The 24,755-nt window shown below is 42.0% G+C and overlaps 2 protein-coding genes across 11 annotated transcripts in view; one reads left to right on the top strand and one right to left on the bottom strand.

Annotated features, from left to right (window-relative positions):
* The window catches only part of EPB41L5 (erythrocyte membrane protein band 4.1 like 5), a 48,695-nt gene extending 45,760 nt beyond the window's left edge, over positions 1-2,935 (top strand). For all 6 annotated transcript variants that reach the window (XM_050976718.1, XM_050976715.1, XM_050976714.1 and 3 more), the window contains 3 exons: positions 799-840; positions 1,199-1,323; positions 1,988-2,935. In XM_050976718.1, the coding sequence (XP_050832675.1) occupies positions 799-840; positions 1,199-1,323; positions 1,988-2,045 (225 nt within the window). In that variant the 3' untranslated portion in view covers positions 2,046-2,935. The remainder of the gene's footprint in view (positions 1-798; positions 841-1,198; positions 1,324-1,987) is intronic.
* A 5,894-nt stretch (positions 2,936-8,829) lies between these two features.
* Positions 8,830-24,360, bottom strand: LOC108961699 (uncharacterized). Of its 5 annotated transcripts, none has more exons than XM_030241524.2 (8): positions 24,314-24,360; positions 16,733-16,988; positions 15,914-15,993; positions 15,061-15,139; positions 13,525-13,571; positions 12,641-12,761; positions 11,578-11,764; positions 8,830-11,239 (listed from the first exon to the last, which is right to left on the bottom strand). In XM_030241524.2, exons 2-8 carry the CDS (start codon positions 16,896-16,898, stop codon positions 10,561-10,563), a joined length of 1,359 nt encoding a protein of 452 aa, XP_030097384.1. In that variant the 5' UTR covers positions 16,899-16,988; positions 24,314-24,360; the 3' UTR covers positions 8,830-10,560. The 5 variants fall into 5 exon arrangements, with proteins under 5 accessions (XP_030097384.1, XP_018766920.1, XP_018766921.1 ...); XM_018911375.3 differs by lacking the exon at positions 24,314-24,360 and adding an exon at positions 23,669-24,237; XM_018911376.3 differs by lacking the exon at positions 24,314-24,360 and adding an exon at positions 23,777-24,237.
* Between the last annotated feature and the right edge of the window lie 395 nt (positions 24,361-24,755).

Below are 24,755 nucleotides of genomic sequence, written 5' to 3'. Positions count from 1 at the left end.
TATTTCAAACCCAAACTTTTTCCTTTGCACGTAACAGTGATTTTTACTCATGGATTCTCCTCTGGCTTTAGTGTCTGTCTGCCAGGCTTGGATCTGAGGCAGTGGAAAGAAGTGATGAACAGGGATCACTGCTCACACACGGCCCCCACCTGCAGTATGGCTGGTGTAGGGGTGTAGACTTGACAGTTTTGCAGGGGAAATGAAGGAACCTGAAGAGTGAATCTGTATGTGTGCCACAGGAAGCTCTAGTACTGTTTTAGTAGAGCTGCAAGTGCCAGCCGGCTTCTCACACTTTTGGGGATACATAAGGGTTCAGTAATAATTCAGAAATTACATGGGAAGATGTATGTACGTGTGTATATGTCTGTGTATATATAGATATACACACAAATACTTGAATAGTAAACTTGTAATACTAATCAAGCCTTTGATATAGATAAAAAGAAATCTCTTATAATCTATGCTGGCAAAAATGAGTTACATTGTATGCACCAAGAGAAAGGGGGAAGAAGGAGGACTTTTAAACTCTTCACAGTAGTGTGCTCTGGATTAAGGTTGTCCACAAAGCACTAGAAGATGATGGATTCTTTCCTTTGGAAAGGAGCACTGAGATGAAATTGCTCCCAGTGAGTGTCTGGCTCTGTGCTCAGTGGGTGCCACATCTCCAGCTAATCACTAGTGTGATTCAAAGGCTAACAAGGGGCAAATATCTGAGATTGTTTTGGGAGGTATGCTATTTTGACAATGTTTCTTAACTGCTTTCAACCTTTTAATTGAGTTTTTGTTTGCTTTTTGTAGGTGTCTTCTCAGCCCATTGTAACACCGAGGTGGATAGTGCCAGTGAGTCACTTAACCATTTCTTAAAGAAAAAAGAGAGAGCTTTTGTCATGATTAAGAAACAGGAGTTCAAGTTAAATAATAAAATACAATAATTTTTAATAGTTTGAAGGTCTGTAAAGCAAACTAATTTAGCTGGAGTAATCAGACAAAGTACCCTGTTAATAGTTAAACTTCATTTTTGCTGTATTGTACTGGAGGTAAATGCCATAAAATTTCTCAAAGAATTTGTATTTAGTATAGCCCAGGCTGTAGTTTAATGGATCCTATTTTTGCCATTTATATGTGAATCATATTGAAAAGTTAGCTGGTCTTGTCCTGGCTGGTGTTTGAGTTTCTTGTTTCATTCTTTCCCATTCAGACTGGACTGATTTCCAACGGGCCTTTGGGAAATAATGTTGCCTTATCTTTGAAGGCAGTGAAAGGCAGCACAGAGACCCTGATGTCCTCAGGGCTGACACCATCCCAGCAGGCACCTGAAGTGAGGTGAGCTCGCTCCTCAAGTCTGTGTGGGCACTCTTACTGCTTCCACTGACATAGTTACAGTGGCCATTTAGACATAATGCCTTGTTTTGCTCTGCTAATAAACTGTAGCTCTGTCTCAGTTTATAGCATTTCAAGTATGACAAATAAATGGATGTGTGTCTGTTATAATTTCACTTCCGTTTCTTTCCTTATCTGCTCACATGTTCTAATGCTAGACTAAAGTATGGTACAGAAAAATTTTCTGAGAAATCTCTTTACAGTGTTTCAGTACCTGCCAGAGGATTTGGGTGGGGAGGGGGAGAGGGATGCTCCCCAGTCAATTCCAAGCCATAAGAGTGTCAGAAAACCCAATTGGTAGAAGCCCTTTCCCTTGCTATTCCATTCTGCCATGCTGATGAGGCAGAATGATGGCACTGACAACCAGGCCTTGCAGTGACCATCTTTTAAGAATGGCAGAGGTGCTACTGCTGCATTGTTTAAATTTCATTCCTTTTGCTCTGCTGCTGTTGTCCATTAGAAAGGTTTGTCTGTTGGTCTCATTAAGTTACAAGGGGAACAGCCATGAATGCTCTTTGAAGCAATACTTCTCTCTTGTCATCCATCATGGCAGACCTTTTTGGAGGAGTGTATTTACAGAGCCTTATTATTTTTCCTCCCCTTTTAGCCCAGTTACTGAGGATGCTACAATAAGAACAAAATGTTTACTCACCACTGAACTCTAGAAGAACAAGTCTCTGAAACTCACCTTGTAAAAACTCACATCTTCTAACATATCTCTATGGGATCCTTCCAAAAGACTTGCTTGGGATCAAACTCATGCTGAATGGGAGCCAGACAGGTTTGCCAGGATCCAGGAAGAGACTTCTGCATTTTTCACAATCTAACTGGAACTGCAGCCTGAACTGGGATGTAAAACCACATGCACATTTGATCTTCTCCTTCGGGAGAAGTGAAATGTCACACCGGAGCTAGTTCTGAACTGTGGAAAAGAAAGCAGCTGTGTTCTGCTCTTGCTGGGTTGATTGTTCCTTACCCTGAGCTGGCTCTGGTGCTGGAAGGTATCGCAGAGCTGTGGGCTGTAAGCTGGCTGCAGAATAATGAACGTCGCAGGGATGAGGAGAACTCACAGGGCCACCTCGTGGCCGTGCCCTGCACAGGGCTCTCTGTGGTGGTCACTGTCCCCCCCGTACAGCCAAGGACATTTTCTTCTCTGTGATTATTCTCTCTGGTTTTCCTTCGTTGTACCAACAAACACTCTCCTTTTTGGCCTTAACCCCCTTAATAATCCTTCCACACCCTGTTACAGTACCTGGAAAGCATGAAAATCTAATCCATCAGTGATCAGCTATGTAGACTGGATTTGAGCTGCTGCTCACTGCAACCAGGAAAATGCAAATTACCTGCCAAACTGCTTGTAGCATTAGCAGAATACTTATACTGATAATTTAATTTCCTACATGATTCAAATACATGCATTTTAGACTAGAGATCTGTATGTTTTAAGAGCCAAAGCAGTGAAGGTGTGAGTGCAACTTGCTTAAGGAATTGCTTATTGTTTAGTATTGTTGTCTTCTAGGACTAGAAAGGAAAAGAATTGTCTTGTTTCTCTTCATGCTGTTTCTTAGTGTTTTTTCCAGACACTGTGCTTAAGGAATACTTACCAGGTATTTTTGCAGCATGAGGATACAGCTAGATCAGTTTTTAACACTGCTTTGAATCCTGTTCCAAGGGTCGTCTAATAGTTGTATGTGGAACAAATAACAGAAAGACTAGGGTGATAATAGGAAAAAAAGGATGAAAAATTCCTGTAAGCAATTCACTTCTTTGTAGAAGGAAAGTAAGGGCACACACTGCACAGAGCAGGTGAAGGTCTTTGGGTGCTCAGGTGAAGTTTAGGGTACAGTGCATACAGTTCAGAGATCATCTGAGCTCTGGGCAGCAGTGTCATGACATGAATCCTGGTTATCACCAGGTGAAAAAAGTACTGCAGAGTCAGAGGGAGGAGCAACAAAGATGATGAATCCCACATCTAACAGGGAAGCACAGATGAAACAACTGTGATCTTTCTTTCTGAGGAAAAGATTTGAACATGTGACTGGGGTTGGAGGGCATTTTCTGCGTAATGCTGCTGTTTGTAGATACTTACATGCATGTGGTTCTTAGAAACAAACTTAAATGTGAAAATTGGTTCTGGATCCTGTATGCACAACTTCATTTCTGCCCACTGGCTGCCTGCACGTGTCTCAGTGTAAACAAAGGTTTGGACCAAACCACTATGGGTTGTGCAAGTAAGCTGGGCCCAGTGAGGCTGCTGCATTCAGACCAAGGTGTTCATGCTGCTGTTGCTGTCGTCCTCTTCTTTGCAAGATGCTGAACGAGTGTTAAGGGAGAAGCCATGTGGTTTTTACGTGACCCACTGCCACGTCTCAGTACCCCTGAAGCCTTAGTAGAGGAATGTAGGGACCAGAGAAATCTCCTAGGACCGACCAGAGTGATTCTGCAGGCAGTGATTTGCAGCCATTGCCTCAAGAACCAGGATTTCATGATTAGTGGCAGGTGCTGCAGGTGCCTCTCCAGCCAGCACCAGAGCAGCACATGGGCAGGTCCTGCTCCCACGCTGCCAGATCAGCAGAGCCACTGCCCCAGCCAGCCACAGGATTCCTGCTCCCAGCTCTTCAGCTCTCTCATTGCTACTTCCAGTTGAGCTTTTTTTATACTTTAAAGTCTCAGCCTTATTGCTTATTAAAATGTAGAAGATTCCTGATTCGAATATCAAATGTCTTAGTCTGGATTAATAATGCAGTTGCCAGCAAAGTTCCTGCAGGAAAAGGGAAGCAATGGCTGCAACAGTCTGCTTTCTGCACAAAGCCAGGACTGTGTGTGGAAACTTGGCACTTGCTATTCATCTGTTTGCTCAGCAGCTGAGCTGGCATTCACCAGCTACATGTGTTGGGTTTGTAAATAGACAGAATGCAGTAGCATTTTCTTAGGCATGTTTGATATTTGGCTCTTCCTGTTGGGTTCAGGAGCTCTGCGAACTGTCAGCTTGAATCCCTCCCAAAACTGGAATAACAGAAGTTTACAGTTTTCCAGCACTGTGTGTTGAATACCATCCTTAGATTCCTCCCAAGCCATCACAGCAAATAACAAGTAAATAGCGTGTGGTGAGTGTGTCCCCTGAAATCTAAATGGTCCAAATAACCAACTGTTATTTCAGTATGGTCAGGATAGCCATGTTTGGAGGGGAATTACACACATGCACACACAGAGAAACTTCAAAGGGGTGAGGGTTTCCTCAATTTTCAGAGGACTAATAGTTGAAACTTCCCATAAAAATGCAAACATTTCAACTGGTAAATTTGGGACTTGCAATATCTTATCGATTTGGGGCTACAAACCTAACTAGCAAAATCTGATACTTGGAGCAACTATTCACTCAATTTACCTTGATGTAGCTTACTTATCTAACCAAATCATTGCTTACGTAGGGAGCCTGGCAAGACCAAGGTGACACAGGTTTGTGATCTGAACATCCTGCAGTTTGGCATCACTGTTCTGGTTTGCAGCTAGAAGTACTGTGTTACAACAGGACTGTCTAACAGGTAATACAGCATTCCTCATCACCTGCATTTTACCAAAATATGGATAATAGTTCCTACAGTTAGTGTTGTAAAGTATCAGTTGATCCCCTTGTGCTACTGAGAAAAAAGGATTTTCCTGCCATTGCTATACTATTGGTTGATTGGCTATAAGGGTCCAAGCATGTTCTTAAAGTCTATTTTTTTGGTACTTAGTTAAAGAGATTTATAAATAAAGCTTTTGTGTGAATCTGGTGTCAGGATGTTGGCAGGTCTGCCAACCACTGGAAAGCTGTAAGAGTTGACAGGAATGAATGAGTGAATACTAAGTGATTGCATCTGAAAGTAAAAGTGATTTTACTCCAGTCACATTCTGTGACTGGAGTAAAAGGTTTTATAGAAATCTTGGTGTTTATAATAACAGCATCCCTGCCCTTATCTCAAACTGATTAACCTGAGAGAGATGCATTTCAGTCTCACCCATTTAGGACCATCAGAGTCTGCATGTGCTGTGTGCATTTACAGGCTCAGGAAGTGGGCATTAAAATGTGGGAATTGAGGCTTTCTTACACCAGAATTAAAGGAATCTCTTCTTTAGTTCAGTGGTAATAATTTAATATTAGGTAATTTATAGGACATAAATTACCTACTTACCTGTTAATCAGTCATGGTTAATGAATTAGCTTGAATATATTTGATTTTAAACTTAAATTTTTCTCATACTTTGTTGAAGACAGCTGTGTAAGACAATTTTGGTCAACTTTTTGGACGCAACTTCGGCAAGAAAATTTGCAGCCCTGTTAGAGCAGCTCAGGTGAACAGTGCAGTGATGTGTGGGTCTCTGTATAAACTGTTTGCAGTTCTTGCCTACACCGTGGTCCTTCCTTCTTGTGTCATGAAGCAAAGACATACTCTTGGGATGAGCATGTCCTTCACAAACAGCACTGATGTATTTTTCACATTGTGAACGTATTCTGGTACAACCCAAATCTACTAGTGAAGTGATAGCAGCTAGCAGCCAGCTAGCATTTAAAGCTCTGTCTGGGCACATAGTGTTTCTGAGTTTAGGAAGCTGTAGTATCTATATATATATCTATATATATACATATATATATATATATATATGTAGCTGTTAGACACTGTAATGTCACAGCTTTCAAATGCAGCTGGACAATCATAACTTTTCAACCAAAAGATAGACCAGTATATACTAATGGCCTTTCAGTGACACAGGTGTGATCTGGGTGTGTTTGCTCCAGGTGTTGACACCACAGACAGGAGTGCAGGGCCCTCCCCACAGTGCCGGGCAGAGGCAGAGCTGCAGTGGCTCCGGGCAGTGCTGGCGGGGATGCTCAGCACAGCCCCTTAAAGCCAGGGCCCGGCTCGGTGTCACAGGTGGCTCCGTGTTGCTGCTGGCCTAAGGAGCAGGCACTGCTGGAAGGGCTGCCACACCCACAGGGCCGGGAGCTACAGGATTCTCCTGCAGAATTCACCTCCTTTTGACAGCTTGGCTTGAGCACTCTGCTCCACAAACACACACACCACCCTTACCTATATAACTGGACAAACTTATTTTTAAAATATATAAGAATATTTTTTAAGCTAGATTTGTTTTGTTAAAGCCGCACTAACTACTGTATTTTTACTTTTTATATGTAAAGCTTGGCAATAGCTCTCAATGTATAATTTATTTGTTGGGTTTTTATAAAACGAAGTGCACCCTCTTGCTTTTGTTTCACAACACTGGTGATGTATGAACTGTCTTAAGCACTGCACAGAGATCTGTATTGAAACTGTACATGGGAACAAGTAGATCTGTCCACTCAACCCAGCCTGGGAATGTTTGTACTGTAGTTTTGTCTTAAATACACCATGTCAGTGCAAAAGTGTTGCAGAGTCATCTTTGGGCCCCCTGTTACACTGGCACAGCACTTAGAGGTGGGTCAGCTGGGGCCTGGGACACCAGGTTGCTGTTCTAAACGAAGCCTGTTGTCAGTTAAAGCATAACTTAGGACAGCACCAAAGCTTGCAAGTAGATGCTAAAGAATTAAATGCCTTTTTTCCAACAGAGCTGAGATGGTCCAGGAAGACTGTTAGGTGTGCAGTGCCTTTGAAAACCAGTCCCAGGTGTGTGCCCAGAAGGGGAGCCCGAGCTGCCTGGTGTGGTTCCAGTGCAGGCCAGTTAACCGAGCACCCTCACTCCTGTCTCCAGCAAGGGACTGGGCTGTGTTCTCAAGTACAGCAGCACTAATGACAGTTTAAAGGCAACTGTTTACTCCCAAGCCCTGACTTTGGCTAACTGCTAAAGATGGCAGCAAAGGGCAACTAAACCCTTTGATCATCTTTGTTTCTCAAAAATTATTTAAAAAGTATCAAAAGGAAGAGAAATTACTCCATCCTAATGATGAAGCTCCTAGGGGATAATTTCTCTTGCAGCATAATTTGTTGTGTAGGTCAAACTGATCTCACTGATAAATCACTGAATTGTTCTTAAAGACCATTTACAACTCAAAACAATGAAACATTTAGGTTTTTCTACTGTTAACTGAAAAAACCTTCTTTGAATATCTGCATTTTAGAAAAAAATATTTCTGCCATTCGTACATTTTAATGTTCAGAAACTGAATGTCAGTTAAAACAATGAGTTTGTTGAGATGTTTAGCACTGATCAGTTTGTTCCCTTATATACAATTTATGATACAAGAGCGCATCTTATGTCTCAGATGAGGTTGCCAAGAATGCTGCATCCTTTTGCTTTTGTTCTATAGACTGCGTTTCTGTGAGCTAATCAGATATGTGCAAGATTCCGTGCTTTTCAGGGACATTCTAAACAGCCAACTTCAGTGGCAGCCCCTTCGGTCCCAGCCAAAAATGGGGTGTTTTGTTCTGTTTCTAAATATTTGCCACTAGCTGGAGTAATTCCATTCATTATTTCATGCAGGCCACCACCGAGCTTTCAGATGGCAGCAGTTTTTAGTCACTCGCTTGGGCCTGGGATGAATTCTTAACTGCTACAGTTATGGAGAAATACCATAAGTACATCCACAAAGGCTCTTTTCTGCCACTCTGAAAAGGTGCCTGCAGTGGGACAAGAGGAGTGAGGTACTCTGAGAGCCCTTTTGATGCAGGTGATAGCACTGGCTAAGGTTTGAAAGGGGATATGATCAGGAAGTGTCACAGTGGTGTGAGCAAGGATTGCATCCCTAGGTCTGGACACTGTAGGGTACCTGAAATATGGGTTGTGCATGCCCAGAGTGGACTGAGGTGTCAGGCACTCGTGTGGGCATTTGTGGGATGCAGTCACTTCAATTCCCAACCCCCTTCCAGCTTGAGCTCACCCTTGTTTTTTGAAGACTTGGGAATGGGCCACAAGGGGAGAAAGAGCCTCCAGTGTCTTCAGCAAAGCTGCTGTAGCACAGAGCCCCACTTCAGGTTCAGGGCTCTCTCCCCTTGCACAGCATGGCTGGGGCCAACTCCAGCTCAGCCTCCCATGAGCCAGCCCTGACCCCCCTCCCTGCAGCCAGGCCTTTCCTGAGCCCCTGCTCTCTTCATGTCCTGTACAGGGCAGGGAACAGCGGGGCCCTTAGGGCCACCTCGAGCGGTTTGGCATCTCTTAGGTGATGGAGGTGGGTGTGGTGCTGCCAGTGCTGGTGCCCCCACCTGACCTGGCACATGGGCAGAGCCCAGGGGAGGGAATAGGGGAGATGGGCTCACTCCAAGCTGCTTTTTCCTGCCCGTGCCAAGCCATTGCCTTTGGGCTGGCTTGTGTCCCGCCTGCATTGGCTCTGAGTAAATGTTAAACCCTTCGTGGGGCTGCCAAAGGGAAGAGAGTTTGAGGGGGCAGGAAGAAAGGAATGGCAGAGGCTGGATGGCATTTTCCTGGGGCTCTTGCACATCCCCAGGATACCGCTACCTGCCAGGAGGCGTTCGCGTGACTTGGAAAAATCACTGGTTTATTGTTGCCTTTTCCAGTTAAATTTCCTTCTCTTGTCAATCCTAGATAAAAGGCTGTATGTTACGGTAGCTCTCAGGATAAAGCCAAAACAGACATGTTAGTCAGCACGAGGAAAACAAGCTGCTGATTTAAGACTGCAGTGCTGAGTACGTGCTCAGCTCAGTTGCGGTATTGATGTCACTTCCAAACAAACCTCCTCAAACTGGGAAATTCTTGTCTTGGAGAAGAAATTCAAAGCCTGGTCAGCCCTCAAAGCTGGCTGAAGTGCAGGGAAATGACTAGGGCTTGCAGAAATGTGTTCCTTGGTCAGAAAGGTAAGTTCTTTGTTCAGTTAAAAAATACAAACACGTATTTTAGACTCATAAAGGTGAATATGAGCACAAAGGTGAATATGATAGGAAACGGAGCAGGCTTTATTCATGTGGCAGTGTACAGTCCTCTCTGTTTCCAGGTAAGGGTCATGGATGGTCCAAATAACTCTTAAATAGCTTTTGCAAATCCATCTATAATTTTCCTATTGAATTCACATGACAGTTACTTGTGAAGACATGATAAAAGTATCTCTAAATATTCTTTAAATCTGTAAAGTACTTGTAAGTCATTATTCCTATGAAACTTTTGGAAAGTGAACTTTTCAAATATTTGGAAGTACTAACTTTCACTTCCAGGTAATTTCAGATACCAGCAGTTCTTACAGACAGCAGCTGTTCTGTCAGTAGACCAGCATTTAATAACTTCTATGGAAATAAACGCTTTGAACGCTGGACAATATTACCTTGCAAAACAAGCACTTTTTCTTTTCAGAAAAGAAAAACTATATATGAACTCAGAACTTACTACTACAGAGAGGAAATGTGTAACAAGTACTATGTAGGGTGAAAAAAGAGTTGGAAAAGCAGAAATCTCTTTAGGGCTAAAACATGAGTTACCAGTCAAAACAGCCCATGCTTTGTGCCACTCTGTCAAGCCCTCCTCTTTCTGTTCCCTCCCCACCCCAATGTGGGAAATGAAACCCTTTTGATTCTGTCTTCAGCCATAAAAGCCAACACTCATTTGGCACATCCTTTGTATAATGTATAATGCCCTTCCTCTGGTCCTTGCCGATGATTTCCAGGAGGCACTCATTGTTTCCCTTCCTCAAGGTTATATACAATCCTTGAATATCTTCTAGAACTCAGTTGCTGATTTGTCTGTTGGGTTCCATTGTCACTGGCCATCTCATGTTGCAAATATATTGTGCAAAGGATACTCAAGAATATAAAATATTAGAGAACATTCATGTTACAACTAATTGAATACCTCAAATGTGACTATTTCTCTCTTATGCCAGTGCTAGATGAGCAAGCTTTGCCCTTGAAATGGCATCTTGTGGAGCCAACATGGGCTACTGCAGTTCTGATTTTCAAGGCAGCCTCAGCCACTGGCAATTTGAAAGAGTATGAAGTGACCAGGAGAAAAGTAACAAAAAGAGCAGCATTCCAACAAGCTCCTCTCAGAAATCACAACTTACATGCAAGTTGTGACTTAAATATATGTCAGGTTTTGTTAACATTGTAAAAAATCTGTTCGCAGCAAGTATGAGAAGGTTTAATTATTTTTTTCCCCAGCGTGCTGATAGGAAGCTGAAGACAGTTGCAAGCAGTTGGTTTTCCACCTACTGCCACGGTGGTGGAAATTTATTCCTTCACTTTGCAAGCAAAGCAATCACAAGCAATCAAACTCCATTTGCCTGAAGGAGATCTCAGAGAAGCTGGACAAAGGTTTGCCCCCAATGAGCAGCAGTGTGTTGGTCCTGCTGACTGTGGGTGTGTGGCCACCCCCTGTGGCCACACACCCACAGTCAGGTCTCTCCTCTTCACTCATAGCCTGAGCAGGGGCAAAAGCCTCTCCCGAACAAGCCAACAGAGGGAGAGACTTGTCCTTGGACAAACAGCTCCCATCTCTCTTTGGGCCTAGCCCTGCCTCTGCAGTGGTCTGCAAGGCAGGGAATTCTGCTGGCTCCAGGGGCAGGCTGAAGGTTTTCATTTCTATGGCGTTGCTCCGTTCCGTGGGCTGTGGGCAGAAGAAGCTGCAAAAGCCAGAGTGCCTCAGGATAGGCACCAGCTGGGGATGGTCCTTCTGCTCACTCTTGCAGTGGCTGGGGAATGTATCAGTGAAATCTGAGGTAGTTTGGAAATCCACACCAATTCCTAAGATGCAGTGATACATTTTAGGAGAAAAGTTTCCCTTTGTAGTACTACTAAGCTTCTTCCATGTCTGTGTATGGAAATGATACTTCCAGAGGTCATCATTAGGGCTGGAATTTGAAATCCCTCCACCAAAAATCAGCATTGAGTCTTTGCAGACTATTGAAGCGTGACCTACCACTGGAGGAGGTCCTTGGCTGAAGGTAAGAGAAAACAGCAGTTAAGGGGAGACCAGAAAGAAACTTAGCACTGATTTTAGCTTCTGTTTTCCTTTTGACTCAGAAAGATGACTGCTGAACAGCTGCATTGGGACATCAAAATTACACTGCTGACAGCTGCATCAACGCCTTGCCAACAGCTCTCCCGAGCAAAGCCAACTGGAGCCCTAGGCATGGCAGCAGCACTGCATCCTGATCTGAACAATCCCTACAATTACCAAGAGGGCATCATCTCCCTCTCCACCTGCACACAGTGTCAAAGAGTAAGATCAATTTTCTTTCTCTGCTCTTTTAATGTAACAAATAGAACAATTTACCTTGTTCTGATGCTGGACCAGCTGCTGCTTCCAAAGTCCCACCTCCACAAGTCCCTCTGCTCAGTGAGCCCCACCAGCCCCCCAAAGAGGTACATGGCTGTGTGATAAACCACTGCCGAGTGGCCGTGCCGTGCTCCGGGACTGCTGCTGTGACAGGGGCTGGAGACACGCAACCACTTGCTTGTATCTGAAACAAAAACACTGATTTATAGATGGATCAAATTTACCCTATTTGAAAAAGAATTTACTTCCTGGAGGAAGTAGCTATTCAGTGGGAGAATAAGGGTTTCTGCTCTAAGCTTGTTATGAGTTAACATATTAAATTCTGACACTGAAAAAGTGCATTTTAAAAAATCAGTTTCGAAATAAACTTTTAATGAAAATGTCAGATGCTGTGTGACAGATGCCATGGAAATTTTATTTACAGAGCAGTTTTTCCTACAGCTTTGTCAGTTCATTGACTCTGATACAGAAAGATACTTTCCTGGCTGTTAGAGGGAAAAAAATCAGTCAACAAAAACATTAATTCATTAATGTCTATGCTTATTCTCCCTGTGAGGGAAGGAAGGATGGGATAAACCCATCATTTGTTTCAAAATAGTGACAGAATGTCCATCAGATAACAAGTTATGCATTTAGGAAATCTCTGGGAATCATCTCATTTGCAGTAATCAGTCTGGTAATGAATATGCTAATAAACTATCTCCTGTCAGGTTTGACTCCCCATGGTCAGTTGGAGATTTAAGATGAAAAGATTACATTAATAGGCTGAAATCGGGGTCCCTGCTGGATCTGAAAGTTTTCAGTAATCCTTGAAGAATTTTAGTGAGTAGTAAACATTCTCCCTGATTTTCAGCTGTAAAACTGGCAAATACTGCAAAATGTGTTCCAGTGTAATAGTCTAAGTAATTAATTGAATTTGACAGTTTATCACTAAATGTTGTTAAAGAGAAGCCAAAATTAACTTAGAGCATTTCCACTGACAAGAATTTTCTTAGAGCAAGCTCTCCTGCTGCAGTTGTTTTACACTGGATCAAAACTTTACCCTGCTTTTTTAACTTACCAAAATGAAATTCCCAAAACTCTTGAGAAATGCCTTTGATGCCAAAGTATCCCCCATAGATGTACATGCTGGAATGGTACACAACTGCACTGTGACCTTTTCTGTTAGCTGGTGCAGAGCCCTAGAACAGTTCAAAAATAAGACAAAAACCTATAAAGTCATATCAGCAGCAATGTCTGTCTTGGAAGTACACCTTTTTTTCACCCACAAATGACCCTGCAGTCCCAAACTTTCTCTTGACTCCTCCAGCAAGCAAAGGTAACCAGTGGTAACTGTGTCACATCTCAAAAAAAAAAAAAATTTGGGTGTAATTTCAAGGTATAGAAGCATTGTGATGATGAAGTTTCAGTAGCAAAAAATGAGTGATTCTTAATGTGTAGTGACACAAAATCATTCTCAAAAGACCAAGCCACAAATGCTTCCACTCAGGTTTCAATTAGAAGTGGCAGTAACTTGGTGAGTCCACGTGTTCACACTGAAGAATTGAAAAATGCTGCAGCACTTCACGTTCCAAACCGTATTAGCGTGGCTGCCAATCTGTTTTCACAACCCTACTTTTAAAAGCACAGGCTTTACGTATGGTTGCAATATTCCATTTAAAATTAGTTTTCTTGATAAGGATTTCAGAAAAACAGAAGCAGCAGCAAAGGAGAGGACTTAACTTCTTATATAGGACTTAAAATTTAAGAGCAGTATTTTTAAACACTGTTTTGAAGAAGGAAAAAGCCTTAAGTTATTGAAAGTGCAAAGAAATAAAGTACAGCCACATGTCTCTGAAGAGATGAGATTGGAACTGTTTGGGGGAACATATTTCATAGCAATCTGTTTAATCAACAAAGCAACAGGCATTTGATTCACACATTCCCCACTTCCTGGCTCCTTACCTCCGTCTCTGCTGGTTCGTTGCAGCTCTCTGTCCATCTTGCGGAATCTGGGGATTGAGTTAATAAAGCGCAGTTTAGATCCCGCACCACAAGAGGACACTCCTCCCACAGTAACTGCTCAAATTACACAGCTCATTTTCAAGGAAGTCTCGTCCTGGTGTTTTCTACTGACAAGGCTGAAGAAATCCTGCTAGGACAGCAGCACTGAGAGACTTCAAGAGACACAGTTTGAACAGTTTTCCTCTATCCTTAACTGATACAGAATCACACAGGTGCTGTACTGTATTCCTGTTTCCTAAAGCTAAATTTCATAATGCAGAAGTAACCTGTGATTTTCATCATTTTCTGAACTTGTAGGAATCCCAGATTTCCCTATGGATGTGTGACTGCTTCTGCTTACCACACACACCTTATTATGGCAGACTTATTCTTTCTTGTTCTTTTTCATAGGTCCCTTAAATAGCCCTCAAATAACAGCCAGCAGTCAGAGATCTGGGATTACCATGAAGGAGAGGAAATATCAGATAATACAGCACAGAGATACAATGAGGAATCAGTGCAGGCTTGCATTTCTTAAAGCTACTCTTGCCAAAAGATTTTAAGTAATAACTATGAAACAGCTAGACACACAACCAGTGTTGAATAACTCATTTCCAATTTCTGCTGGTAAGTACTGTGAGTAATAAAATGCTTTCTCCCTTAAAATATGTTCTGAGGCTTTTCTTTCTTCCAGTAGGTTATCTCAGACAACTGGTGTAAAACACAAAGGAAAGATTGAAAAAACCCCATTGACCTAAAGTTACATAGTGAAGTAGCAAAAGAAGCTAGGAAACTTAAATCTTGGTCTGCACACAAGATTAATTGGCTCAAAAGGAACAGAGCCTCTCTCTCTCCCTTCCCAATCTGACATCAAAATAACAGCTATTGCTGTACACAGGATTTTCAAAGGGTGAATCCATGGTGTATGACATTGCTATTAAATTCAAATGCTGCACTTTTTTTCTTAGAATACACACTTAAGAGATCCCAAATGTTTGTTCTTAGGAGAAAAAAAAACCATAAAATGTTGATGTTAATTTCCCACCTTATTTAATATTTGATTTCTCTTGCTCTAGCTTATGTGTTTCTTCAGTAAAAGTACAAATGAGATATATTTTACTGATCTACTTTCTTCCATAAGAGCTTGGTTTTTAAAATATATGTGGCATTAAAAATAAAAATTAAATAATACATGAATTATCAGGTCTTATGATCAAATAGTATATGTAAGAAGGAGAGAGGGAGGAATGGAAATTCTGAGACCTTAAAATACATAGAATTTTGCCATAAAATCCTCTCTAATTCAAGTAAGACCTGCATCTCTGATGGCTGAACAGCCTAATTTTGAGGGGAAAATATGCACACAGTTTTACACACATTACTTGTTGTAAAGCTTAAGGAAGGCTCTGTTACAAGCAGCAGAAACAGTTTGGTTCTCATTATTTATTACTGCCTATGGAATGTCTCATGGAAAAGACTGGCTATTGTGTATCATACCAATGTCATATATCCAGAGAGGAGTTTTTGCTTGTGTGAAAGCAGAATCCACCATCCCACCAAAAATATACAGGCTGCCCTGCAAAATACATAAATATTTATCACTTACAGGAAGGTACATAGCATGAAAATAATTTTAAAAACAAATCTTAAATGCAAAGGTTGCTATCAGCAAAATTTAGTTAACAATATGAGGATCTTTTAACAATCCCAAAAAGCCACCAACTTTTAATTATTCTCTTTGTGTTCTCTGCCAGTGGGGAACCCTGAAGAACATTCTGCTGTTTAATGGGGACAGTATTTCAGAACTGCTTGTGAGCCTGGGGCAACTTCAGGGCTGGGAATCTGGAGCTCTCTTGAGGCATTGCTCAGGTATGTTGGATTATGCATAATCAGAGAAATGTTTCATTGTATGGTAGCTCTTGATATCCTAAATTCTGTCTTCCCCTCACAGGCAGGGCTGTAATTCTTAGTTTGCTTTACTCCCCCGTCCCTCTTCTACTCCAGTTCTGTAGTGAATGTTTTTATGCCGTAGCTGATCATGCAAATGAATTCAGAGCAACTGTTACAACTGCACAGATAAGTCAGAGAAAGTGCTGCCAAGGTCTTTATCTGGTATTACTGCTACTTATTGAGCACTGACTGAGGAAACCAGGAAGCTGCTGCAGAGCTGAATTACTGTAACTCTGTTCAGAAAGATTTCCAAACACAGGTACAGCTACATCCAGAACTGCATCAACAAAAATGCTTTCTGGGCATAGTATTTCAGTACATAATACCTATGGCATTTTATTGCACTGTATAGGAGGAAATAAAATGTCAGGATATGGACAATATAATCCTGGTCTACTACCTTATAAGCCACCATTGAATGTTCTTCCAGTTCTTCTGGACCATCTCTTGAGCAATCCAACATTTTCCATTCATTTTTCACTATAAACCAAAGCTAAAGTTAAGACAGTGGTGCACTCAACACATAAACAGTAGGGAAAAGGTGAAAAGGTGGACTTTGAATGTGGTTGTGCTGCTTAAAATGAAGCATTTTGTCATCTCTCCCCTGTTAAATATATGCATTTTCCTATTTAGCAAATTTAAATATAATAGTAATAGTTATATTTAAATATAATAATTGTTACTGCTTGTATTTTAATTGTTACCTATGTCAAATCTAGACAATTCCATGAGCATGAACCCCAGCACAATTCTGTTTTATTTCAGTAACAACTGACCAGGGAAAATTATACATCAAGTAAAAAAATACAAAGGCTTATATTTGGTAGTGCATTGATACTGCAAACCTACAAGGTATTGTATTCACATGTTTCCTTTGTGCACTTTTATATGCATGAACTATTGCTGTGTTAGAGAGGCAGGAAAGCTCATTGATATCCCTTGCTAGAACCAGGATATTTTAAATGACTCAGTATTTCTGGTTGAGGAAAAAAAAAAAACAAAACCAAAAGGAACTGAACTGAAATCAAAATCCTGTGGGACACTTGCAAGAGGAGCAAACACCCCCCATCTGCCCAATGAACAAAAAGCAGTTTATCCAGCTCTGTGACAGAAAGACCTTAAATGAGGACATTGTGTTAAGTACAGAGCATCCTCAATTTCACGATGACTGATGTAGAATCGCTTTAATCCTGACATACAAGAGAAGGGGCCAGCTCACCTGTGTGGTATCTCCAGAAGTCCCTCAGCGTGGTGCTGCCGCCGTGCCCTCCGTAGAGATAAACAAAGCCTCTGCAAACAGCACAGGCGTGCTTGTATCGGTCACAGGGACGCGGCTGCTGCGCCTCGGCCGCTCCCCGCGCACCGCCGGCAGCTCTTCCCTTCATGCTGATAACCAGGATCTTATCCAAGGATCAACTTGCTAAGGGCTGCCATGTCAGAGAAGGGTCCCAAAATATCAGGGACACGGTTAAACCCTGTTTGGTCAGCAAAAAGACAAAAAAGGAAAAGTCTCCACTTTATGATAAAATGTTACTGTGTTTTCTTTTCAAAAGCAACATTGGACAACTTTGTCCCTCTGTGATAATACACTAACTTGAGTAAAGCACCTGAAATTCTGACTCAGATTCTTGTACCAGTGAGGCTGGGACAGGAACATTCCTGGAGCTGAAAGTTTCCAAGGAATATCAGTGTACTGAAATCAGTGAAGCTCCAACACACTACCATTTACAATACCATGGCTTGGTCTATTTTCACAACTAAAGGAGTATTTCAGACAAACCTGTACTTAAAAAAAACTTTAGAAAGAGTGACTATTACAGATGGAAGTAATGCATTAGCAGTTGTCCAGAATTTGTTTAGACTTTTATCTGTAATGCTGCTGAAATGAGGATGCATCTGGAAAAAAATGACACCAGCCCTTCCCATGCCACAAGATGTCACTGTGTTCTGTGAAGACATAACTACCAGGAAAACATTCTTCTATTAACCCTCTTCAAAACAGTGGCTTATTTTAACATAGGTTATTTTAGAAAGCACACCCAAAAAGCCCCAAGCATTAGACCAGATTTTGGAATTTGTGTTGATAATGTGTCTGAGGTGGCATGACACCAAATGAAGTGGCAAAGTCTCCCAATTCAAACACTTTTCAGTGGGAGCCAGATTCCAGCTGCATTGCGAACCCAGGATGGATATCAATAGGGAAGAGTCATTTACCTAAGAGTAATGTGTAAGTCCAGGGCTGCACTTAACTTGAGGAAGAACAAAGATTACAGTAAAACAAGCTAGATACAAAAGCTAATTATATTTCATATTAATACGAAATTAATGTACCTAACTTATCATCCATTAATCTCTAAAATTTACCCCTTTTAAGATTGGAATATATTCAGTGACAAAGAGATGCTAGAGAATCTCTTGCAGCATATTCAGGCAAGATTAACTACTTCAATTTTGTTGGGATTTTTTTTTTTTTTATGCAAACAGTATTGTAAGCTATTACTGTAGAAACTGAAGTATATTCTTTGTATGTTTTCTCTGAAGGAATACAAAGATGAGTGGCACTAAGGGTGCATTTCTCATGTCCAGGGGAATTAGCAGATATGAAGTAATGACACATTATAGGTGTGTAAGTCCATAATGCTTTCTGGCATCCCATTGAAAAAGGAAATGCAGCTTAAGGCATGAAACAGGGATTATCTCCCTAACTCTGCCAAGCTTCTGAACAACCACAGCCAAACCATTCACTTTCACAACTAAATGGGGACAATCTTTTCCTTAGCATAACACTTCAAATTTGCTGATGCAGTGCAGTGTAACAATGCCAAGGTATTACTGCTATTGATATGATTAACTCTGAAAATGGTGATAGGTCACTAATACTTTACAAAGGTAAAACAAGCTTGTCCCCTTGCTGTTTGTGGTTTCTTTCTCAGTTATAAAGCTGGTTATTCTTCTTCCTACATATTTCTGCTTGTTTTTCTTCCTCCAAGCCTTGCCTCCTGTTGTACAAACATTCAGAGATGATGACAGCCCTGATTTCATAGAACAGATTAGCAACAAAGTCCTGTCCAGTTGTTTATCTAGCCCAGCTGAACTCTTGCAAGGCAGGCCAGCAGGATGGAATTAACAAAAGGCCAAGCAGGCATGAACTGAATGGGTGTCACCTCCCAGTCACACCTTTTCAGCATCGGCTGGCCCTTGTGAATCTTGGCTGTTTGCTCTCAGCTGAAGCATTCTTGGAAGCAGACCTACAATCCCAAACAATGAGTTAACTGCTCCACTTCAGAGCTGGGGAAAAAAACCCACCAAGTTAATAATGAATCTTGCCTTTCATCACTGGTATTTTAAATTGCAAACTTGACTTCTGGATTGCCTGTCTGCAGAACCCAACCCACCAGAGTTCATCTACTGTCAACCTGAGCAGTCCCATTTCCAAAAAAAGCTGTTCCTCTTCTGAGAACAATGTCACTGAGCCTTGTCTTCTGTGTCCTGCACCACTGACCTCAGTTTCAACTTGATACAATATCAGTTATCCAATAGGAAGCTCTGACTTCAGAAAAAAAATCCAAAAAAACAACTCTGAACATTTTTATTCAACTTTTTTTTTTCCAAAACAGCTGTAGCACACACAAAAATGTCTGCTTCTCTCCAAAGTCTTCTGCAATTCCATTCTAAAAATAGCTCCTGTGCAATCAATCCCTATTGTTAAAGGGTGGAGGAGCTGAGTGGAGGGCCTGGAGAGCTGCAATTAGTGCAGTAACTATAGCACTGAGTGTATCAATTAATGGTGCCCCACTACTGTTTCATAATACAAATAATTCAGGAAATGTAGCAAGACAGGAATTACTTCAGGAAATGTAGTTTATATGTTCATTATATAATTATTTATATTTCTGATAGATGTGGTTTCTCAGACAAATGACTTATTTATTTAAAATATTGCTTAAATAGATCTTCATTAAAGCTTTTTTCTGCCTTGGCCCCTTGATTAATTTCCATCTGTTTTCAATACACTCAGAAAAGTTTCATTTTTAAAATGATCAAGCTTTTTGGAATATAATGTGATATAAAACCACTCATATGGGGAGGGGCCCAAGTAGGAAATCTTGTTCTGTTTTGGGGCTTTTTTGTTAATGACCCAGTTTTCTGAACTCAAGCCTTGAGCCTTTCCAGACAGAACACTGCATTTTCTCACTAGGCAACTTGATGTTTTACTGCTTTTCAAAAATAATAACAGATCTTCCCATTTGTACTTATCCCAGAAACCTTGGTTCTAGAGGTGGTTTTATTTAAGTCTTGTTCTAATGGGACTGCCTGCATGAATGAGGAAACTCTGGAGACTTGCAAGGCCCTTACAAGTTTTAGAAGTTTTAGAAAAGTTTAGAAACAAACCCAACTCGTTTAGAATAGAGAAAAAGGCTTTTTTTCAGTATATCATGTTTCCGTGCCATGCTTCACTATGTGTGGTAAATCCAGTATCCTCTGGTTTGCTATTTTATTTTTTCCTAAACTCAAGAGAACCTGAACTGTTTCTGTGGTGGGGTTTTTTTTTGTTTTGGTTTGGGGTTTTTTTCAAAATACAGGAAGTAATTTTCAGAGATGCTCAGCTTCAGAGTTTCAACCTGAAAATGTGAATGGCTCTAGGACTGTTGGGTGTCTGTGACAGTTCTGTACTATTAGCATTGAGTACTGAAATAGGGGCCTGGCTTTGCCACGTGTTGTAAGACATGCAGTTACCACATGACTGAGCTTACAAGTGCAGGAGTCAAGACAAAAGGAAGGAAACAGAAAGAGGTATTGTTTCTTACAGGGAGAAGCTGAAGGACAGAAGGAGGGTTTGTAAAATGACAAATCAAAGCAGAAGACGTGGGATGTGGCTCCATCCTGATTTCAGGGTTCAGAAGAAAGACAGGTACTTTCAAGTAAAACAATAACAAACCTGTTGTCTGAATAAAGTGTAGAGCAGATATACTAAAAACTGACAGAAAAACTGGACAGCTTTTATTTGAAAAACTTTTAGTTGAATTTTAACAAGTTTAGGACAGTATTTGTAAGCATGATCACTGCTATATGTCAGTGCTCCAAAATGCTTTTTGACATGAACAGGTATTTTAGAGGGGGCAACTCCTCTGAAACAGCATATATTGCAGCTTCTACAACATCTTCTATTATATGTTATAAACATATAATTACAGTTTCTCTATGCTGTAAGGTTCTGTATGTAACAGCACCGAGGGCATTGGCACCATCACTGCACAACAGAGAGAACACCATCAGTCTCTCCCAGAGAAAAGCTCACTGCCTCTTTCTGGAGCTCTGCAGGCAAGAGATTGCTTTTCTTTAATTCAGATCACATTAATATTAAAGCTTTAATTTTAGAAGTTCATAATAAATTTATGTATGTGTATCATTGCAAAATTAAAATTTGCAAACAATTTGTCTTTTTTTTTTCTAGAAGCTTTCACCCAAGAATGAAAATCCTTTAGTCGTTACTGTTTTGTAACACTATTTAATCTCTGCTACAAAGTGAATTCTTAAGTAGTAATAAATTAACTTAATAAATAAATATAAATATATGCAGTTGTATTTTCTATATGCTAGGTATTTCTTTACGTAAACAAATTTATCACACACAAAAATACAAACTTGGTTTAGAATAATACAGTAAATATTTCATCTATTTCCCAAATATGATGGAGGAGGAGTATCTGGAAAAAAGAAATTCAGTATTTTAAATATTTCTGGGGTCGTTACATTTTTATATATACTTCTAACATATGAATCAGGAAATTGCCTTTTCCACTGTATTTAAATATGATTTATGGTAAGATGAAAGTGAATACATTTTTCCCACCTTAGTTTCCTTAGTAAATTAAAATTTCATTTGCTGGGGATTTTGTTTGGTTTTTGTTTGTTTGTTGTTTGATAGCTTGGTGTTTTTTTAAAGAATGGGTTTTTTTATAAACAAAAAATTAGAATATATAGTTTTGATTATCAGACCTCCCCAGGTAATCGGTTAATTACAATTTACATTTGCAATTAATCATTAAACTACATCTCAATTTTGAATGAAGTTTCTGAGAAAGAGCTTCCCTAAATACACATCCATGGGTGGCACAAGTATAGCATGTTATGGATATATAAATTTAGGGTAGCAGTCATGTCTGATCAAAAGTTTATGCTCATATTCAATGTGTGTATGGGTTTTATTTATTTATGGTCCTTAACAGGATATTCACTTCAGGAACCTAATCTGCTTTTTAAATCTTATTTAGGGTCCTGTTGGTGACTCCACCCGTGGGCAGAACTCTGTCTCTGTTGTGGTCTCAGCACAACAGAGAATGGAATGGACACCCTGACTGTGAAGTGTTGCTGCAGCAGGGCAGCTCTGCAGAAATTACCCGAGACAAACAGGTGATTTTGCATCTTCTACATATGACAGAGGGAGGAAATACAGTTCCTGGTCCTCAGTCTTTATGAGGAAAGAAATGAGAAATTCCCACCATGTTCTTAGGGCAGTCTTAAGATATATTTGGCCTTTTAGCCTTTCCTTGGAAGTAATTTGTACTGTCACCACTGGAGCAGGTCATTTCAATGCACAGGTCATCACCCTTCCCCCAGAAATAGCAGTTCTCAGTGTTCCTAGAAGGCATCATTGTGGGATTTCACAAAAACTAAGTAGCTGGATTCTTTCAAGGTACAGTAGGCAGGTCCCCTGGAGATTGAATGTAATAAATCTGTCCTTAGGTGTGACTGAATGCATCTTCTTGACAGCTTGTGATCTGCTGCTGAAGTAACTTCAAAATACTTTATTTCCTAAGGGAGACTCTACTCACACTAATTCACAAAATTTTCTAGGTTAGGAAGAAAGACTCTGGTTGACAAAGGAGTCAGTGGCTGCTTAGCCTGACTACTCTCCTCAGGCATGAATTAAGGTACTAGAGTATATGCCTGACAGCTGAGAGTCTGTCAGTGAAAAACTGTTATCTTCCATTAAAACCAAAAAGTCGGCATTGAATTTTACTTGGTTCTTCTTTATATCCCCTGACTGAGGAAAAGAGGCATCTAATAAAACACTCAGTCACACTTAAAACTTAATGCCACACTTCATGGAAGATAGACATTGTGTTTTTCTTGTCCCCGTGACATTTTGCCCTTAGACAAACATGCAGCAATGAGATAGAGAAGACATACAAGGTTATGAGAATAACAGAAGGGGTAGCTTGAAGAAATATGAAGGAGGAAAGAAAGAGCATTTGGCAATCAGAAAAATAAAAAGTTCAAGCTGGCAGATACTAAAACATCCAGATATCCTGTTAGAATCAGTATGAATTTAGATTATTCTGTATGGGAGAAGTCATGAGAGACTGGTGTGAGAAAAACTCAGATGGCACAACTGGAATGACTGTCAGTCATGATTGGGGAAAAAGCTGAGCACAAAAAGATCTTTTATGGGGAGATGAATTTACACCGTCAGGTGAAAGATGGTTGCATAAAAACATGATATAATTGCAGAGCTGAAATAGATTGCATAGAGAGGAATAGCTGCATTTTAGTCTGGCAAGGAAAACAAAGGTGTCAGCTGACAAACAGTAATAATAACTGTGATGGTTCACTATAACCTTGAAGCCAACAGTTACTGGGCTGCACCATCAAATGGAAAAAAAAACCCCATAAAATTTCAAGATATAAAAGAGACAGAAAGCATATGAGTAACTTTACACATACACGTTGTCGCTCCAAATTCAAATGGAATTACTCATGTGAATAAAACCAGTGATATGCATGAGCCTGCACAATGTAGCCTAGATACCAGAGCAAAAGAAAGACCAGCTCTTTTGTCAGAAGCTTGAAAAAATGTTTTGCAAGCTGTTTTCATATTCAGACTCCAAATGACAGGGTCCGTTTTGGACTGGAGTCCAGCCTTCTGAAAAATTCTCACTCCCAGCTGACATGGTCCAGTATTCATCCCAAGCCAGATGCACTTTGGCTTGGGTTTTGGATGGCTGCATTTCTTTGTTTGTCTTTTGCTCGATAGAAGGCATTTTGTGCTTTATGCTCTTTGACTGTGGAAAAGGGAATGAGCAAAAAGAGGGTGGTGAATCTCCTAAACTGGAAGCAGGCAGCAAGAGCTCTGGCAATTCCTACCACAGACCTCCTGCGCAGCATCGCGGAAGCGGCAGGTCCCTGTCCTCAGCGGTCTCCTGGCTGCTGAGCGCTGAGGGCCCTTCCTTCCTTTCATGCGCTTTGTTTCTTTTCGTACCTTTGAGTGAAAGCGACTTTGTGCCCAGCTGCACACAGCCCCGCTGCCCAGCAGTACCGCGGTGTGCACGGCCAGGCTGTGCCGGTGTTCCCTTGGTTGCTGGGCGTGCATGAGCGCTGCTCAGTGCCCCCAGCGCCTTCCCTCAGCGCCCCTTCTCCCCCTGCGGCCCGGGCGCTGCTCCTCTGCGGGCCCCGGGCTGGCTCTGGCTGCTGCAGGTGACTCCGCTGGCGGGCAGGCCTCAGCGCCCTCTCCTCTGATCCCCACCACGGCTGGGCTTGTCCCCACCGAGACGGGGGCAGGGAAAAGAAAATAAGGAAAAACAGCGTCGTGAGCCGGCGTGTGGCAGGGGTGCACCAAGCCGGGCCGCGCCCGCTGCCGCCCCTCGGGCCCGCCCCAGGCACTGAGCCCGGCGGGGCAGCACCGATCGTCGGCCGCAGCCGCGGGCGGGAGCGGCGCGCCCGTCCCACACGGCCGGGAGCCCGCGGCAGCGACCCCCGCCTCCCGGGGGCAGCAGCCCCCGCCCTCCCCTGGCCTTACCCTCCCCTCCCCTGCCGCGGGCGGCGGGGCCGGCGGCGAGCCCGGGGCGGGCGGAGGCGCGGCCGCTGCCCGGAGCTTGCGCGGGGCCGCTCGGGGCCGCCCGCCCCGCGGGGGGGGGCGCGCTCGGGGCCGAGCGGGCGGGTCCGGGTCCCGTCCGTGTCCCTGCGGCCCGAGCACGGCCGGAGCGGCGCCGCGGCGGGGCGGCTGAGCCGAGGATGCGCGGGATGCTGCGGGCTGCGTTCCTTACGGGAGGAACATCGCGTAGTCGTTAACTGCCCTGTTAGTAATGAGGAAATCGCAAAATCTCGTTTCTGGCCTGAATGCAGCCAGAAACAAACATCTCTATAACTTTGGGGTTTTTTCCTGTGGTAGCGGCTGTGGGAAGGGCGAGGACGGAGAGAGGTGTTTGTGGTCTGCTCCGTTTCTAGCCCTTTCAAGTCAG

This window comes from Serinus canaria, chromosome 7 (assembly GCF_022539315.1).
Source record: "Serinus canaria isolate serCan28SL12 chromosome 7, serCan2020, whole genome shotgun sequence".
NCBI classification, from domain to species: Eukaryota; Metazoa; Chordata; class Aves; order Passeriformes; family Fringillidae; genus Serinus; species Serinus canaria.
Note: the sequence above shows the minus strand (reverse complement) of the source record. Positions and strands in the feature narration are given on the sequence as shown.

Excerpts from the sequence above, each read along its gene's own strand:
- LOC108961699 (XM_030241524.2), bottom strand. The coding sequence starts at position 16,898 with ATGAAGGGAAGAGCTGCCGGCGGTGCGCGGGGAGCGGCCGAGGCGCAG. Across the intron at positions 15,994-16,732 it reads CTTCTGGAGATACCACACAG|TGAAAAATGAATGGAAAATG; the intron begins GTGAGCTGGCCC and ends TTTGGTTTATAG. Across the intron at positions 11,765-12,640 it reads GTTTTGGGAATTTCATTTTG|ATACAAGCAAGTGGTTGCGT; the intron begins GTAAGTTAAAAA and ends TTTTTGTTTCAG.